A 19,588-nucleotide genomic window follows, 5' to 3' on the forward strand; every position below is an offset into this window, starting at 1 on the left:
CATTATATACAAGCAATTCTGAGAGGCAAATCCAATTATCACAGCTGAAAATTTGTACTTGTTGTGTTACTGTTGATTACACAGTTATTGACAACCATAAATATGCTAAAATATGACATTTGCAAGAAATTGCATTAAATTGCTTTTTTAACAGCAAATAAAATTGTTCTAGAGGCGAAATCACTATTCTAAAACATTTTTGAAAAATATGCTGGTCCTTTCAGTTTTTGTCTTGACTCAGCATTGGTTAATTCTTCTAACAGATGTTTTGAATTCCCTTTAAACACTGAGCTTACAACAACCAGGATGAGGGTGGATTATGTATTTAAAATATTGATAAAATTTCCACTCTGTGTTACACACCATACTGAGGGCTTTGAAACATTCAGCAAGTGCAGATGCAAATTCTGCCTTCTAAAAGTTTGTAGGCTAGTTGGAGACAAACAAAATTATATACGGAAACTTCAGATTAATATAAATATTTGGAAGAATGACCAAAGACAGCCTTGGAGGAGATGTTCAGTCACGTTTGGTTTTTAAGCCCTGTCATATTTTGCAAGGCTATTGACAGTGTTCAACCTGCTACCACTAAGGGCACATCCATTTCTTCCCTCACTGCAGAAATACCCACCTTTCTAGAATTGCTTGAATAGGCCATGATGCACTTCCTCTCTGCTGTCTGGCACTCTCCTGTCCCTTTGGAAATCACCTACTCGCAGCGCAGCCTGCACAGATAGAGCCTGTATCTTCCGCTGTGTGGCCGCTGGATCTTGAGTGTATCCCTGCAGTTTCGGGTAGTGCTTGAATCAGGCTATTTATTACATGGTCTCCCTCTCTGGGTTGTGAGATCCCTGAGGGTGAAGATGGTGTCTCATTCATCTCTCTACTCTTAACACCTTGTGCGATGTCTGGAATAGAGGTGGTCTTCAGTGGCTTTGATTTATATTCAGTTGCACTGAACTGAAATTGCAAGTCCTGGCTTCATAGAGTTTATAGCCCAATCCAGAAGAAAGACATGTTCACAAATAACTGTTGTCAAGACAGAAGAGAACATGGGGTAATATGGGAATCGCAGGCAGGAGGAAATTGAAGTAAAGGCACAGAAGGTTGACTCTGGTAGGAATTTAGGGTGTGCTGGGCAGGGTCGGGGGGTGGTCTGGACTAGTGAAACCAGACCAAGAAGTATGTGCTTCACCATGTGGCCATTGGGAACTGGTAAGAAGGCCTCTTGAGCTGGGAAATGACATGATCAGTGCTATGTTTGAGAGAAATCATTTCAGCAAAATGATTTGTAAAAAGAACAGGCTAGACACTGGTAAAGCAATTCAGAGGATCTATTGCTATCATCCAGAAATAATAAATAGGCTATCACTGAATGCTTATAATGGAGGCAAAAGTTGACATGGCTCTTGAAGAATTGGTAAATTTTAGACAGATTGAAGTGCACATTCAAAGAAGAACATTTAAAAATATTTATTTGTATATGAGCTACAATCAGAGACAAGGCCAGATATACGTGCGTGGGTGTGTCTATATGTGTTTATTCCAGTTTGGTAAATATATGCATTTTCGTGAATATAAAATATAAGCAGCCTGTTGTGCTATAGCATGATAGTTGTATACTTCACACTATTAAAAATTTTCATTATAAAACAATCATGTCTTTTGGAATAGGGTATTTCAGAGTTAGAATACTTCTTATGTACATTCTTATAAGTTTTATTTTCTGTTAAGATTTATCTTGTTAAGATAAGCCTTTACATTCTGTGCTATGTATTTTTAGAGCCATATATATACACATATATATCTGGGATTGCAACACAGTTCACTGCCATGAAATGTATACAAAAGAGCTTCTCAGAAATGGAGTCCAGCCATTCAGACAAGCAGCTGTAGATCCTAGTGTTCAAAACAACAACTGTTTTCTATGTACAGTGCTGGTTTCATATTTATAGTATAAGATCGCACCTATTAAGAGTGCACATAATTAAGATGATTTCTCTAACTAACCAACTGCACTATTTCCCGATGCTTCATGCATAGAAAAGTAATGGGTGGAGGGAAATAGACTAAAATTATAAAAGTGATTATCACTGGATTATACAATTGTGAGTGGGTTTTATTTTATGTAGACCCCCAGTTTTATGATGAGCATGTACTATTTTTATAGTCAGGAAAAAGTAAGAGCTGTATAGAATGGGAAGAAGGGAAGGAAAGGTACGTTAAGTGAATTTGCATCAGCTCGAGCAAGCTGAAAAAACACCCTTTTGTATCAGCACCTTCCCTCAAGTACGTGCACCTGCTTCAGAACAGTACACGTGAGGCACAGTCTTAACCGTTATGACTACCTGCTGCTAGAATAGTCCCTGAGCTGTGTACAGTCTTGTAAAATGCAGTCTGGACAATGAAAGCCACATGCCGTGTGTTTTCTTCATTCTGTTATCACTGGAAAGCCGAGCTTCTGACCCCATTGCCCTGCCAGGCTGTTGTAATGCTCCCCTTCCTCGCCTGTGGTCCTCTCTGCCTTTCCATCCATTTTTCAAGCTCTGGTCTTATTAGTGTTGCAGAAGCGTGGCTCTGGTCATGCTGTATCCTAGTGCCCTATGACCCTCTTCATCCCTGCGGCTCATGATTCCCTCAACATATGCTCCAGCAGAACTGACCTATCAATTCTTGCAAATAAATGCCTTGCACTTTTCCAGTGCTGTGCCTTTTCTTGGAGTGACCTCTCCCTCTAGTTTGCATTCCCATTTACATCCTGCCTTGTTTTGAGGATTCATGTTACGTTTTTAAGCTCTTCTGGATGCTAATCTCTTTAGTTTCAGGAGCCATGTCTTCCTCAACTTTTATAGCCACCACCCAATGCCAAACCAAGAGCCTTTCATATAGCAGATGTTCGATAAATGTGTATTGAATTGAATTAAATCAGTACCTGCAGGAACACTTTGACAAATCCAATTAGAGAAAATTATTGTTCTAAAACTGTGGCCTAATCACTGTAAGTTTCCTATAGTTTACCTTCTAATCAGTAGAAGTGTTTTGTTTTGTTTTGTTTTGTTACAGTCTTTATAGGAATTTGGACAACTCATTGTTCCCACCCAGACTGTGCCTCGGAAATAATTTTTAGAACAAAGGATTACCTTAACTATAAAATGTTTTAGCTGTTTTCGCCTTAGTGTTTTTTTTTTTAAATCATTGCTTTTTTTCATTTTTTTACTATTAATAACTTTATTTTTTTAGAACAGTTTTAAATTCACAAAAAAGTTTAGATGGTACAAAGTTCCCATGTTACTCCTCCTACCCCCTGCACACGGTTATCCCTATTATAAGCATTATGCATTAGTATGTATATATGTTACACTTAATAAACCAGTATTGATACATTTTACTAAGTTTATTCAGATTTCCTTAGCTTTTACTTACCTAAAGTCCTTTTTCAGTATCAAGATCCCATCTTGTTACATTTAGTTATTTAGTTACCATATCTGCTTAGGCTTCTGTTCGCTGTGACAGTGTCTCAGACTTACCTTCTTTTTAATGAAGTCGGCAGTTTTGAGGAATACTGATTAGGAATATCATAGAATTCCCGTCTACTGGAATTTATCTGATGTTCTTGTCATGATTAGACCAAAGTTATGGGTTTGGAGGAGAAAGATCACAGAGGTCACATGTGACTTTTATCACTTCATATCAAGGGTATGTACTACCAGTGTGACTTAAGACTGTTGACACTGACCTTGATCATCTGGCTGAGGTAATGCTTGTCAGGTTTCTCTACTGTAATGTAATCCCCGCCCCCCCCCCCCCTTCCATCCTGTACTCTTTGGAAGGAAGCCAGTGCACACAGCCTGCACTTAAGGAGTAGGGAGTTGTGTTCCTTTAGGGTAGAGTATTTACATAATTTGTTTGAAATTATTCTGCAGGAATTTATCTCTTCTCCATTTATTAATTTATTCGGTCATTTATTTATATCAGTATAGGTTCATGGATATTTATTTAGTGCTTCGGATTATAATCCACTATTTCATTTTGCTGCTTAAATTGTTCCACCTTCAACCATTGGAAGCTCTTTCCATTGGCTCCTGTACGCCTGTGGCTGACCTACCCCCCACCAAGCACTTCTTTACTTTCTGACACTACAAGATGTTCCAGGCTTACCTCATGTATTTCCTGTTCTAGTCCTGGAATCACCCTTTCCTCCTAGAAGCCTTGATTCCCTTTATTAAAAACTGATACTAGAACCAAGAGTTGGGCACTAGGTGTGCTCATTGCTACTAGTGAATCAGTTCTTTTAGGCCCTCTCAACTGACAGAGCAAGGAAATATATATTGTGTATATTAACCCATTATGTACACATATCTATAAATATTTCTATATATATCCATCTGTATCTACATTAAATAAAAGTTTATCCTGATATCTCCAACTCTGATTCATTACCACATGGATCCTTCTAGCCCCTTCTGCTTCCTTACCTGTCAATTTCCACTCCAACAGCGGGAAACCTGGCTGTCACAATCTGCCAATTCTTGCTTAGTTGTTCATTTCCAGTACCCATGTAGAGCAGGATCAGAATGGTTAACCAGTATACCTATGGGAAACAACTTTATCAGTCAGAGTACAGTGCTTACAAGCTGTTTCTTTTACCTTTAATCTTAGGGGACTCCATTTATTTCCAGAGTTACTTAGGTCAACCTTTTTCCATCTCCAACTCACGTTTTTAAAATACATTTGTGGGGCACCTGGGTGGCTCAGTAAGTTAAGCATCCAACTTCAGCTCAGGTCATGATTTCACAGTTTGTAGGTTCCAGCCCCGCATCAGGCTTTGTGCTGACAGCTCGGAGCTTGGAACCTGCTTTGGATTCTGTGTCTCACTCTCTGCTCCTCCCCTGCCCATGCTCCGTATCTCTCTCTCTCTCTCTCTCTCTCTCTCTCTCTCTTCACACTCTACATTCTTTCCTTAGATCCTCCAACCTCCTAAATGATTTTTTTAATTTGCATACATCAAAGTTCAGTCTTCATGCTATAAAGTTCTGTGACATAGCTGAACAAATTTTTTCATTATCCTCTAATAACAATTATAATAAAATTGTTTTTGGCACATCCTGTATATAAAGTGAACCCAATGCTAAAGTTATTTTGTCAATTTTAAAAAGACAAAATTCAACATTAGGTATTCAGGACACTTTAAGCATGGTAATAATTCTTCTCATAGCTGACTGTTCATCACTTCACAAAAGAGGTATATTTGGATAATAAACTTGAATGAAATGTTTATTGGGGTTATTAAACAAAGCCTTTGTGGACTTATAAAACATTCACTGGATCTCACCTGCATGCCAGGCACAGTGCTTGGCACTGAAGATACCAACATTACTGAGATATGATAACTGCAGGACTGTGCATTGAGTGCATGGTTAGAAGTGACAGGGGATACTGTGGAAGCAGAATGGAGAGCCACCTACTGAACCATCCCAGTGGGGCTGAGGTGGGGTTTGAGAGTGCCTGAACTGCAGTGTAAAGGATGGAATACCTAGAGGGAGGCAGGGAATGTAAGGGAACCATTCGTGGACAGAAGATACACTAAAGTTGCCCAAGGGTGTTGGTAGCATGATGTGTGTAGGAAACCGCTAGAAATCATATGTTGTTAGAGTTAGAAATAGAAGGTAGGTTTCGTTGAAACCATGAGGCTAGAGAAATACACAAGGACCAGATACAGGAAGGCTTGTAAGCCACAGGCTTATCTTATGGTTAATTGGGAACTCTTATAAATTGAAAGCAGAAGAGTGACATGGTCAGGGGAGCAGAGAAGGATGGACTGGAGGGTCAGTCATAGTAGACAGACAAGAGGCCAAACACTCAAAGTATCGAAGAGCAATCATTGTACTTGAGAGCTAAGAAATGACTTGAGTTTCCTTGAGATGCTTGAAGTCAAGTATAGAGAGCAACAGTTTGAAGAGTTGTAGTATGTGGAGGAAGGCACTCACTATGCCTTTTTTGTTTTGTTTTGTTTTTTGGTTTTTATTATTTTGGTTTTTTTTTTTTCTCCATAATCCATTTTTATTTCCTCCTATGCTATGGATCGTTTTTTTAATATGAAATTTATTGTCAAATTGGCTTCCATACAATAACCAGTGCTCATCCCAACAGGTGCCCTCCTCAATGCCCATCACCCACTTTCCCCTCCCTCCCACCCCCCATCAACCCTCAGTTTATTCTCAGTTTTTAAGAGTCTCTTATGGTTTCCCTCCTTCCCTCTCTGTAACTTTTTTTTCCCCTTCCCCTCCCCCATGGTCTTCTGAAAGTTTCTCAGGATCCGCGTAAGAGTGAAAACATATGGTATCTGTCTTTCTCCGTATGACTCATTTCACTTAGCATAACACTCTCCAGTTCCATCCACATTGCTACAAAAGGCCATATTTCATTCTTTCCCATTGCCAAGTAGTATTCCATTGTGTATATAAACCACAATTTCTTTATCCATTCATCAGGATGGACATTTAGGCTCTTTCCATAATTTCCTATTGTTGAAAGCGCTGCTATAAACATCAGGGTACAAGTGCCCCTATCCCTCAGCACTCCTATATCCCTTGGGTAAATTCCTAGCAGTGCTATTGCTGGGTCATAGGATAGATCTGTTTTTAATTTTTTGTGGAACCTCCACACTGTTTTCCAGAGCGGCTGAACCAGTTTACATTCCCCCAACAGTGCAAGAGGGTTCCCATTTCTCCACATCCTCGCCAGCATCTATAGTCTCCTGATTTGTTCATTTTAGCCACTCTGACTGGCGTGAGGTGATATCTGACTGTGGTTTTGATTTTATTTCCCTGATGAGCGACATTGAGCTTCTTTTCATGTGCCTGTTGGCCATCTGGATGTCTTCTTTAGATAAGTGTCTATTCATGTCTTCTGCCCATTTCTTCACTGGATTATTTGTTTTTCAGGTGTGGAGTTTGTTGAGTTCTCTATAGATTTTGGATACTAGCCCTTTGTCCGATATGTCGTTTGCAACTATCTTTTCCCATTCCATCGGTTGCCTTTTAGTTTTGTTGATTGTTTCCTTTGCTGTGCAGAAGCTTTTTATCTTGATGAGGTCCCAATAGTGCATTTTTCCTTCTAATTCCCTTGCCTTTGGAGATGTGTCAAGTAAGAAATTGCTGCGGTCACTATGCCTTTTAAAAAGAATTCTGGGGCATCTGGCTGGCTCAGTTGCAAGAGCATGCAACCCTTGATCTCAAGGTTGTGAGCTCAAGCCCTACACTGGGTGTAGAGATTACTTAAATAAATAAACTCAAAAATTAAAAAAAAAAAAAGAATTCTGTAGAAAAGTGATTCAGAACATGCAGAAGTTTGTAGGAATTTTCCATAATCAAAAGCCACTATTGATAACAGAAAAATTAATGGTGTGGTCAATTAAAACAAGGTATCCAGAATGTACAAAAGATTCAGAATAAAACAGACCAATCCTTAGACAACCTTAACCTTACTAAGAGAAATTGCTCACCATTCTAGATAAAATTGGCCAAGGGAGAAATACAGATTATTATCTTTTATTCAATATAAGGAATATTACTAGTAGAAGTAATATTTTTAAAAACTCAAAACAGCCTGAACTGTTCACCATAAAAGTTTATCATAGATGAAGCAGTTCTGACTCATAAAAATTTAAGTATAAAAATTAACCCAGAAAAAAAATAATCTCACTAAAAATATGCAGGAGGTAAAACTGACAGTGGCTAACACTCTACACTGTAAAACTTGCTACTGACTAAAACTTGACAGATGAACCAAACCTTCTTAATACAATTTACACCTTTAAAACTAATACAAACAAATTGGACTTGGTAGAAGTAGTGACCACAGAAGCCTTTGAAAGATGACAGGGATAAACATCTTGATTGGCTGATTAAATCTTTGTCATAAAATTTACATAGGGAAGAATTGGAACCTATGATGATAATTTTAGTAAAACAATACTGAAAATAAATAAATTGAGGAAGATTTTAGCTGAGATATATGGGAAATTAATCAAGGAACTGTCTTAATGGAATTAGCTCTAGAAAATACCTTTTTTATGAAAATTTCACTCATATTGACATGTTTCTGATGAAACTGGGGGGAATCAAACATCATCAGGGTGAAAAAAATAAGTGGGGCCAAAATATCTTTGATCTTCTCACTCCCATGAACTTTAATGGTGAAAGGGAACTCAGTTGGACAGTGTCAGCCTGGCGGTGGTCACCATCGGTGTACCTACACTTCTGACAGTGGCCAAGGATGTCTGAGTGACGAAGAAGGAAAGTGCCTCCCTTCCCAGAAGGCTTTAGCTTTTGATAAATGCCCCATTTATGGACTTATTTGTATCACACCGTCTTGTCCCAAACAAGAATGTAAGGCAGCTAAATATATATACATATATATATACATACATATATACATATATATATATACACACACACACACACATATACATATACATATATATACATATATAAATATATATAAAATATATAAATATATAATATAATATAGTATATATTTTATATGTAATATATAATATATAAATATTATGATATATAAATATATAATAATATATATTCTATATAATAACATATAAATATCATAATATATAAATATATAATATATAAATATATATATTTAGCTGCCTTACATTCCATATTTTTGCCACACACACACAAACACACACACACACACACACACACACACACACACACAAGGTAAAATAAAATTTCAAATAAATGAGTGAAGATATCATAGTTTTGAGAACTATTCTGATTTGCCAGTCTAGCAATATGTCAGGCATTCATTGCAGCAGTTTCTTATTCCATGTCTCTGGATCGCTATAAATGGCTCCTTTCTGAGAATGAAATATTGCTTCTTTTTCTTCCCAAATACGTCAGTTCTAACTCATCTTTAGATTCATTCAATCCACTGTTCCAGTTTAGTAGTTTTGAAGTAAGCATCTTGCTATGCACTTTTCTTTGGTCTGGACTCCCTTTCCCATTTTATCACCTCTTTGTTTGGATCCTTAACATATGCTTTCTCTGTCCCAGAGATGTCATAAGTCTGTCATGTTTCTTCTTTCTTGAATTGAGTATTTCATCAAGTACTTGGACTTTGATAGGATCCAAGAGACCAGAAATGTCTTTTCCAAATACATAAGAAACAGTTAAGAGGAAAAAAAAAATAGTAAAAGATACAATTAATATATTTAATGAGAGAAGCCTTGATACATTTTTTATTTTTGATAAACCCACTTTAAAAAAGAGGCAGCTGCTGATACAGGGTATCAATGAGGATTGCATGGAAACTAAAATCCTGTAGACAAATCACATCACCTACCTGGTTCTCATTTTCCCTTGATGTTGTGGTCTGTGTTACGGGGCACATAGAAAACATGAGTCTCTGCTCTCGGGGTGTATGTGAAGGTCCTGTTACCTTCTCCGTTAGACATTAAACACAAGAACAAGAAACAAACTAAAAATAGATATACCACAGTGTGGAGTAATTACAGAGGTTTTAAAAAGTGCTGCATATTTTTAAACAGCCTACCTAATGGATGTCCTAGTAAGCCAGAATGCCCTTAATTGATATTTCTTCTCCATAAATAGTGTAAAACCCATTTATCAAAGGAATGTATGTTGCACTCCTACTCTGTGCCCAGCTCTACGCTAGGTATACAGTAATGAACAGAGACAAGACTGCCCTCATAAGCATATGTTCTAACGAGACAGGGGGAGAAAGTTCCAAGAGACTCAAAAAGAGAAAGAATCATAAATTGTGATAAGAACCAATAAGACAAAGGATGAAGAGAAAGAAAAAAGAGGGGTTGGTGGGCTAAAACCTAGGTGGTAAGAGAAGGCATCTCAAGGAAAGTATCACTTAAGATGAAATATTGTTACTTAAGAGAGGCAACCAGCCAAGAGCCAGAGTGGGAGAGAGTTTTCCAGCAGAGGCAACAGCATGAGCAAAGCACAGGTCAGGGTGCCTGCTGGTCAGAGAAGGAGTAGAGAAGGCTTGGAGGCCTGGCAGAGACTGCGAGGGGCTCTGACATCGACGGCAGTGTTTTTTTCCTTGGACAGTCTGAAGCTTGCTCTCTAGGACTGCTGCATGGAGAATAGGTCGAGAGAGGATGCTGCAGAAGTAGGACACCTGTTCAGGCATCAGCACCACATTAAAAATTAAATACAATGTACTTAAGGCCACTGACTGTATGTACCCTTAGAAATAGTTAAAATGGGTGAATTTTAAGTTGCATATATTTTACCCCAATTTGAAAAATTAACATAAACAGGAAACAGGCATTCCCTAAACACACATTGCTGTTAATACCGTTCCTTCCCATCTCAGACCAACAGGAGCCCCCGGGAGCACCGAGCAGTACAATGTGGGAATGGTCGGCACGCACGGGCTGGAGACTTCTCACGCAGACACTTTCAGCAGCAGTATTTCAAGAGAAGGAACCTTGATGATAAGAGAGGTAAGTTGGTATAAAAACTGTGAAGAGGAAGTGCTTCCTTACGTGGTATTTATATCAGAGCTTTCGCAGAGAATGCTGGCAGCATGTATTTTCAGCATAGTGAATGGGGGTGGGGAGCCAGAGGAAACACGCGCTTCTAAATGGCTGAGTGATTTCAGTTGTCCACCGCCTTCTTTCCTGTATCCTTCTAAGCTTCCGAAGTGTGACTTAATTACGTTAGTCCGAATTCTTCAGTAGGAGCTATGCAAATCAGAGTATAGAATTTGAGCTTGAGGATATAAAACTGGCAAACCCAGATGTTTCCTACGGCAGCGAAATGGGAATGCATGGCCTCACTCAGTAGCATCTGAGGCCTTGTTATGCCTCTTTTCCCCATGGCTTTATCCTTGTGGATTGTATGTATAGAAAATGGTTAGAAGTTCCAAGAAACGGTGATATCATCTTATCTGCTTAAACCAACATTAAAAGGCTATTGAGCTATTTTGATTTAAAAAAAAAAAAAATATGCAGATCTACTTAAAAATGTACCTATTGCTTTGGGTGATTTTGGTTTTTTATCTGTATTTTTATTTTTTTAAGCTCATTTACTTATTTCGAGAGAGAGACAGAGAAAGCGAGTGGGGGAGGGGCAGAGAGGGGGAGAGAGAGAATCCCAGGCAAGCTCCACATTCAGCATGGAGCCCAACGTAGGGCTCAGACTCACAAACCATGAGATCATGGCCTGAGCCGAAACCAAGTCAGACCCTTAACCGACTGAGCCACCCAGGTACTCCTGATTTTGTGTGTTTAAACTCGAGGAACATCACTTCATTTGAGTGGGGGGCATGTGCTCGCTACACATGCACTTCCTCACTGCATCTGTGCCAGCCAGAAGGGCCTTGACAAATCAGAATTTGTCTTCTCTTCTTTCACACTTCATCATCACCGTGTAAATTTGACAAGTCTCTGATTGGAAGGAAAACAATAGCTGGTAACATTGGGCAAAAGTTACTTGATGTCCCTCCCTGGGTCTGTGTTATCATCTATAAAATTTTGTAAATAATAGTGTATGACTCATAAGATGACCCAAACAACACGAGTGTGAACTGTGTGAATCCACTTATGTGTGGGTTTTTTTCAACACAGTCCAATACTATAAATCTATTTTCTCCTCCTTATGATTTTCTTAATAACATTTTTTTTCTCTAGCTTACTTTATTATAAAAACATAGTGTATAATACATATACAAAATATGTGTGAATCGACTGTTTATGTTATTGATAAGGCTTCCAGTCAACAGTGGGCTATTAGTAGTTAAGCTTTTGGGGAGTCAGAAGTTCTACTCAGATTTTCAACTCCACTGGGGGACCATGCCCCTAACCCCTATGTGTTCAAGGGTCAACTGTAATTTATTTCATTTCACTCTCCTTTTACTTGTTATCCCTTCCTACTCTTGCCTCTGAAACAATGTATATCATCTGTCATTCTACAGCCAGGATAGTTTGGGAAACCATAATAGCAGGCTTTGCTCTCCCAGGAAAGAAAGGAAGTGTAGTTTTGAGATGAATAAGGCCTTTGAAGTAATAATTGGCAGAAGGTCAGTAACTGGAAAAGTAGTTCACAAAGCAACTTGCTAGAATTTCATGATATGGCCCTGCCGAATCTTTGAAGTAGGCTTTAAAGAGCCCTATCCTGTAAGCCTGAAATAAGAAATGGACTTGGCTGCACAAGCTGACGTTGTGTAGTGCTGATATATAAATCTCCCAATGTGGTGAATGGATAATTCCGATGGCGGTATAGAAGGCTGCTGTCATTCTAACTTGCTGCTTGGAAAACCTGAGGGGAAATGTTCTGAGTGAGTGACTCTCTGACTCTGCTTTCTAATGCAGTTTATAATTTGCTAAAGTCGTTATGACAGAGTCAGTACCTTGAAGAAGATATTGGGAGGCGCATTTTCAGTTCAGTTGCCAGACATATCCAAATGGCTCTGTGTTATTTAAAGCACCCCAGTATTCTGTGACCACAGCCAATCACTTTGAAAATAGCACTCACCAGTGTCTTCTATGAATTTGATATAATGAGGGCCCCAAAACCTTTTTGTACCTCAGTTTCTAAATGCCAGCTTTCCCAAAGGTGGGCTTTTAACATAACAACCTTGAGTTGGAATCATTAAAAGTACAGGTATTACAAAGGCAAATGCAAGTAATAGTATGTCCCTGACAAAAAAATAAGAAAATAAAATGAAAACTCGTAATAGAGCTTAGTTTATAGGGTGCTATAGTTCAGTTCCCCAAGATGAACATCAAAGAGAACTCACTCAAGACAGCATTCTCATGAGAGTGGACAAGATGGTTCTAGAGGAAAATACTGGCTCTACTACCCACAGTCCTGCCAAGACACACAAATTTGCCCTATCAATGCACACCCTGGCCCTCTGGTTCTACCTCCCCCTAACCTATGGTCCCAGAGAACCTTTCCCTACTCTAGTTCTAGAACAAACCACACCAGCTGGCATCTACCACATTGTCTATAGGGACCCATCTGTCAGAAGAGCTATTCTCCCTTCCTAACTTCCCCTGCTGCCCAGTCTTCACCCAGCAGATCCCCGTGGGTCTGATTCAGCCTTCCTTTACTCCTTGAAGCCTCTCTTGGGACTCCATGAGCCTCTGTCTATAGCACCTTTCCTACTGACCAGCTGGGAATGGGAAATGATAGGAAAAAGAATCCGCTTAAAACAGCTTACAGTGTGGTGGGGAGAAAGGTGCAGTAGGTATCAGAGATAGGGGAATAAAGATTCAGAGGTATTTCATACAGGGAATCTAAAGGCAAAGAGTTAGTTGAGACCCTGCACAGGGCCAGAACCAGAAATTAACAAGGACCAGGAGCTCAGGCAGCTATCTCTGGCTCTCTCAACTGCCTGTCTCTCCCTACCCTCATCTCTGCTTTCCTCCATGCCTGTCCCTCCTTTTCCCTCATTTCTCTTTCCTCCAATTTCCTTTGTTCTTTTTGCTCCACAGAACCGCTTTCTTCCCTCTGCCAGCATGAGCTCTCCCCTCACCCCATCCCCCAATTGCAAGACATGTACCACATCCCACCCAGTTCAGCTGCCCAGCAGAGACTGAGCAGTGTCTCTCAGACCCAACATGAATTGCAAAAGGGAACTTGACCCTGCTTGGCTTAGGAGTCCACTCCAGCTCCAATCAGCTACGGCCGAGAGCAGAGCCACCTATCACGGCAGCAGCCCAGAGCACCCGGGCTCTCCCAACAGACAGCCCCTGATTTCAGCACTTACAACCTGTGTCACTCGGAGCAAGTCAGCTGAATTCTCTGCACTGCAGTTTTTCCATGTGTAAAGTGAGGATAATGGGAGCTAGCCTGTGGTGGTATTTGAAGGACTGGAGGGAATACCATACCTAAAGGTTGGGCATGGTCCCAGGCACAAGTTGTTACTCAGGGAAATCTTAGTGCCCACCCCCATGGGAACGGTGAGGGCGTGAAGACTGTAGAAATTGTTGGGCTCTGTTACGGAGGCCCTAGAGGGCCAGGCTGTTGTTCATTTATCTCTGTATTGCTAGCAAAGTGCCTGGCACACAGAAGGTATTTAATTCAAAGGAGCTGGTTGAATGGACAGAAGGCCGATGACTCAGAGTGGGGAGATTCAGGGGTCGGTCACCACTGGATTCCTTCAAGCTTCTCACTGTCTGGGCCGTTTCCCTCGTTAGCCTCTTCAGGTCTTTGATAACCAGTGCGTCTGCCTCAGCTTTTGGCTCGAGGCAGAATGCTGGGGATAGAATAGAGAGCCCGTAAAACTCTAAAGAGGCCATGTGTGATTTATGCTACTGGGAGATTGGGGGGAAATGTTAAAAAGCCTTTCAGTATTTGAACAGAACTTAGAAGAAAGGAAAAGCTGCCCAGTACACATAAAATAGGAGACAGTGAGATAAATTAGGACTGAACCCTGTAAATGTCATTGAGAAGACAAAATGTTCGATCCTGAGAACAGGCACTAGTACAAGCTGTGGATGCATGAAGACTGTGTGGACAAAATGAATCCAGAAAATGCCCCTCTCCTGGGCAGCTTGCAGGCCAGGAGCATGTTGCCAAGAAATAGAGGGCACCGCAGCTTTACAGTTATTTCTTAAGCTCCCCAGTAACATCTGTTACATGCACCCCTTCAGGAACTTGGGAATCTGTTTCATCTCTCCCCAGAATTGCCTCCTTTCACTTCTAGCCAGAAGCAGGTGCAGAGTGGTCATTGCAAGACAAGGACAGGCTCTGGAAGGGGGAAGCCAGGCCAGTGAGCCCAAGCCAGCCAGCCCCAAGGAAGGCAGGGAGTATGTCTACCTGCCTTGATCCTGGCCGATCCCTCCATGTTCAACAAAATGCCTCACACTTAGTAGTCACTCAGAAATGCTGGGTAAATGGATGAAAGAAAGAAAAGGCAAAGAAGGGAATCATTGCTTAATCAGATCTGCTCTAAGAAACCTCAGTGAGCTAGTCGCACAAATGTTAAATCAGAAAGCACAATACTGGCCAGGCCTGCAGTGTGGCTACTGGCTTTTAGGAAGCAGAACTGTCTTTTAATCCTGTATTTCTTCCCTGGGTGAGAGGAGGCTTTGTTTCGCAGAGCAGTGGTTTCCAAACTTGTTAGGTCATACAATCCTATCAGTAAAAATTTGAGAGCATGCCACTTAATTGCAGTGTATTTATTTATAACATCCATTTGTCCTACTTCTCCTATCATATATATTACAAAATACCTTGAAAAGACGTTAAAAAGGGATGCTATACAAAATAGTTCAAATATTGTTATTGACTATTCCTTGTTAGTCATGATGACTTCCGTTTTTTACTGCAAGGCACCATACTTGCTTGTAAAAGATTCAGTATTCAGATTCAGTAGCGGACACACACCTGTAGTTTCAAATAATCTGTGGTTTATTTCAGTACATTTTTTTGTAACTCCTGTCCGATCTGGTGAATTAATCATTGTTTTGACCTCATGACTGACAAAGAGCCCTATGATCTGGGCAGATGGCATCTCTGCGTTTTCTTGGCGTACATGGTATGTGGGTTATTATCTCACACAGCCTCTGTGTGATACAGAGGTATCACACAGATACAGATAATACAGATAGTATTATCTCATCCCAGCCTCTGTGTTTCAGCAGCATTTTAGGTCATGTATGTGTCTTAGGGGTTCGCATCATTGTAACCTGGTAATATACCTGCAAATCCAGTCAACGGTGCACCCACAGGCACACACACACACAAATACTGCAGGAGAGAACTGTGCAAATGCAGACCTCAGGAGCTCAGCCCCTCCGCCTGCCTTCCCATGGGAACTCCCACTTCCTGTGTGACCCTGACTGCCCTCATGCAGAAGCAAAAGGCCGCAGGGTCAGTCCATATACTAAGCGTGAACAAAGTTTAACTTCTTTTTTATTTTCTTAGTAAAATATAAATGTAACTGTTATCTTCCGCACACCCCAGCAGGTCCGTTTGGGGACTGTGCCTGTGCTGTGTGAGGGGTGACACCACTCGGTGGCCTTCACCCTCCCTCTCTAATCCCTCTCTGATGCTCCCCATGTGTTGTGCCCCCTCAGACGTCTGGAGAGAAGAAGCGGTCTGGCCACAGTGACAGCAATGGCTTTGCCGGCCACATCAACCTCCCAGACCTGGTGCAGCAGAGCCATTCCCCGGCCGGGACACCAACCGAGGGCCTGGGACGCGTCTCCACCCATCCGCAGGAGATGGAGTCTGGGACTGAGGTAGGTGCTGGGCAACAGTCGTGACAGCTCTGTTCTCCTGGGGGTGTGGGGGGTGTCGAAACCCTGCTGTCTTCAGGAATAAGGCTTTGTAAGCAACCTGAGATGTGTTGGTTCGGTTGCTATATAACTACTTATGCAAATACTTTAACGGACGAAAATCATGGAAGCTGAGGGGTAAAAAGATCTGGCCCAATGCCTATTTTTACAAATGACAGTACTGAGGCTCAGAGAGGTTAAGTGACTTGCCCATGGCACACAGCTAGCTGGTGACAAATCTAGGACTAGAACTTGGATTTCCTATCTCCCAGGCCAGTGAGAGAAACTTTAGCCTATAGAGATCCCATGGCCAACGGTTGAGGTTCATGTTTATATTGATTTAGTCAAACTAGGTTTGACTTAAAATGAGGTTGAAATTCTTTGTTAAATGAAAGATAAAAATCAATAGATAGATAGGCTCTCATCCATCTTCCTAAACTCCAAATTGTGTGGGAAAGGGAGAAATGGGATATTTAGCTTGCCTGTATAGAAACAGTCCCTGGAGACAGCCTGAATAAATACAGTCTGTTAGGCAGTGCTCGTAGGTGTAGTTATCCAAGCCCGACCAATGGATGAGTTCATGGGGCTTGGTCATGTTTCATGAATCACACAGAGGCCCCGAAGGAAATCATGAAGCATATGCCCTGGTGTTTTTGATGCTGTCCACACATTAACTTTTTATGATACACCCTTTGGATTCTACCTCAAGGAAAAAAAACAGAGGTGCCTTGGGAGGCCGCATATCCTCTTGTGGCTTCCCACAGTGTGGTCAGGTTTCCTCTGCCTGAACATGTCTAACGGAACCTAGAAGAACCCCATGGGATTGGACTCTGGTTCAAATTCTGCTGCTGCTCCAGCTCTAAGTGGGAATGTTAGTACCTGCCCCACCTCCTTCGCAGACTTCTTCTAAAGATCAAAGGAGAGAATGTATGTGAAAGCTCTTCATTTGGAAGGAGTCTTACCTTGTAGAGGGTGAAATCATTTTAATTTCATAAGGTGGAGGGAAAATCAATTGGATCTTTGCGGTTTCCTCCGTATGTGTTTAGGGGTCCTGAGATGTTTTTATTTTTAAATGGAAACCTGAAAATAAAGCTAGAAAGTGAAAACTCAGTTAAAGACATTTATCTGAAAGGAGATATTCTGATATCGAATGCAGGTCTGTTTGTGATATTAAGAGGACTTGAGCATAGTAGAAGGAATAGAGATGACAGACAAGATGAGGAAGTGGTTATTGTACCTTCTTTGGCAGAGCTGAAATATGGAGTTTCACCAGGTGAAGCCCTGATATTTAGTTCGCTGTTCCCTAGTCGAGTCGGCTTTCATGTCTTTATTGAGATTTATTTTTTAAGCAAGCCCTCTGTGCATTGCCTGCAAATCTAGCATCTTCATGAAGTCCCTAAATAAGGCATGAAAATAGGAATATCCTTTTAAAGTGACCATTCTGGGAGGGAAAAATATTCAATCCCTGGATGAAATTGTCCCTGAATTAAAGATTTTAAGGCTTCTTGAGCCGACACCAATCCACCTGCATCACCAGGTCAGCTTACAAGGGCCCAAAGGCTCCAAGAGGGAGACTTTGGTGGACCGGATGTTCAGGATGAAATGCTGCTATGTGGGCATGCTTACTTAGTTTATTGTGTCAGCTTTTCTTAAGACCATTTGATCAATATGCGATTGTTTGTACTTCAAGGGAGAGATAAGCTCTGTCATCACGGTCATCGTACCATGTGGTCCAAAATATAATTTGCCCCCAGCAACTCTTGCAGTCTGACAATTAATGGAGCCCTGCAAAGGCAGAATGGCCAGTGAGTAGCCAGCACCGGGAGAAGCTGGAGAGAGAGGCACACCTTGACTCCAAGGGTCAGAGTGTGAACAAGCTAAATAGATTGAAGAATCTGTAACCATTCTAAAGCCCAAGCAAAGTATTCTTGGCATTGTTCATTCCTGTAGTACTTATCTGTTCTTCTTAATCCTCTTGCCTTTCCATTAGTATGGCATGGGGAGCAGCACGAAGGCCTCCTTCACCCCCTTTGTGGACCCCAGAGTTTACCAGACATCTCCCACCGATGAAGATGAAGAGGATGAAGAATCATCAGCCGCGGGTAAGCGAAACTGCCCAGATGTTTTAGAAACAGCTTGGTTTTCCTTCCTGGTGTGACCTGATAAAGAAATGAATTATTGGTTTAGTACTTAAGCCATTTCCTGCTTAGACCCTGTCTTAAAGGGAGGTTGGTTTTTTTGTTTGTTTGTTTGTTTTGTTTTGTTTTTATCATTATTATTTTTGTAGGATTTCTAAAACAAATATCTTTGTCTCCCATTTTTTTTTTCATCTCTTCTATTTTGCTTCTGGTAGGAACCCAGAGGTATCCAGGGGCCCTGGGAAAAGGTGTTCCTCAGCGATCTCCAAACTTACCACATACTTCTCAAAAGCAATTTCTGGGTACAATGTTGTGCACGCAGTAGACACTTAATCAGTGCGTGTTGGGTTGTGTTGAGCTCTAGGTGTGTGCTTCCTACCGCACAGGTCTGGCTGATTTAGAGGAGAGCCTTGCTTTCTGGACTTATGCAGCTCACTAATCATCAGAGGAGGCTTAGGCTAGTCTGTCAGTTGATGATATGGAATTTTAAAAAGTAAATCTTTCCTGCAGTGTTCTATGAGATGGGGGTGGTGTGTATGTATTCTCTAAACTACCCAAGTAGTATCTTTAAGTCTGTTTTACTAATGGTTAAAATCCTGCTTCTGTGAATGACTTATACTGTAGTCTACTAAAAAAAAAAAAAAAAAGTATAAAATGTACATAGTTTCAGAGTTTCTGTGCCTTTCCCATAATGCACACTAAACGAGGAGAAATCATAGTGTTTTGAAGCCCCTTCTCCATACCTCCACTGGTTGTTTTTTAAGATGCCACTGACTTCTCTGATTCTCTTTCTCAAAGCTCTGTTTACTAGCGAACTTCTTAGGCAAGAACAGGCCAAACTCAACGAAGCAAGAAAGATTTCAGTGGTAAATGTAAACCCAACCAACATTCGACCTCACAGCGACACACCAGAAATCAGAAAATACAAGAAACGATTCAACTCAGAAATACTTTGTGCAGCTCTCTGGGGTAAGTTCTTCTTTTTACCACTCGTTAACACATCGACCCTCAAACATTAAAAACCTCTGGAGCTTACTATCCGAAGAGCAATGGTTGAATCAGGGGTGTCAAGTCCTGACTTGAGACCATCTTGGCCTCAGGAGAAATCAAGAGCAATTTTACAGGTAGCAAGAACTGATAGGGCACCTGGGTGACTCAGTTG

At 40.9% G+C, this 19,588-nt stretch overlaps 1 protein-coding gene across 8 annotated transcripts in view; it reads left to right on the plus strand.

Annotated features, from left to right (window-relative positions):
- TNIK (TRAF2 and NCK interacting kinase) overlaps positions 1–19,588 on the plus strand; it is a 396,523-nt gene that overhangs the window by 354,987 nt on the left and 21,948 nt on the right. For 4 of the 8 annotated variants that reach the window (XM_053903642.1, XM_019463160.2, XM_019463162.2 and 1 more), the window contains 5 exons: positions 10,372–10,501; positions 16,088–16,252; positions 18,279–18,390; positions 18,642–18,728; positions 19,225–19,395. In XM_053903642.1, the coding sequence (XP_053759617.1) occupies positions 10,372–10,501; positions 16,088–16,252; positions 18,279–18,390; positions 18,642–18,728; positions 19,225–19,395 (665 nt within the window). The remainder of the gene's footprint in view (positions 1–10,371; positions 10,502–16,087; positions 16,253–18,278; positions 18,391–18,641; positions 18,729–19,224; positions 19,396–19,588) is intronic. The other 4 variants (XM_019463165.2, XM_019463166.2, XM_019463167.2 and 1 more) reach the window with 1 other exon arrangement.

This window comes from Panthera pardus, unplaced genomic scaffold (genome assembly GCF_024362965.1).
Source record: "Panthera pardus isolate Hobbes unplaced genomic scaffold, ASM2436296v1 HiC_scaffold_16, whole genome shotgun sequence".
In the NCBI taxonomy this organism is placed as follows: domain Eukaryota; kingdom Metazoa; phylum Chordata; class Mammalia; order Carnivora; family Felidae; genus Panthera; species Panthera pardus.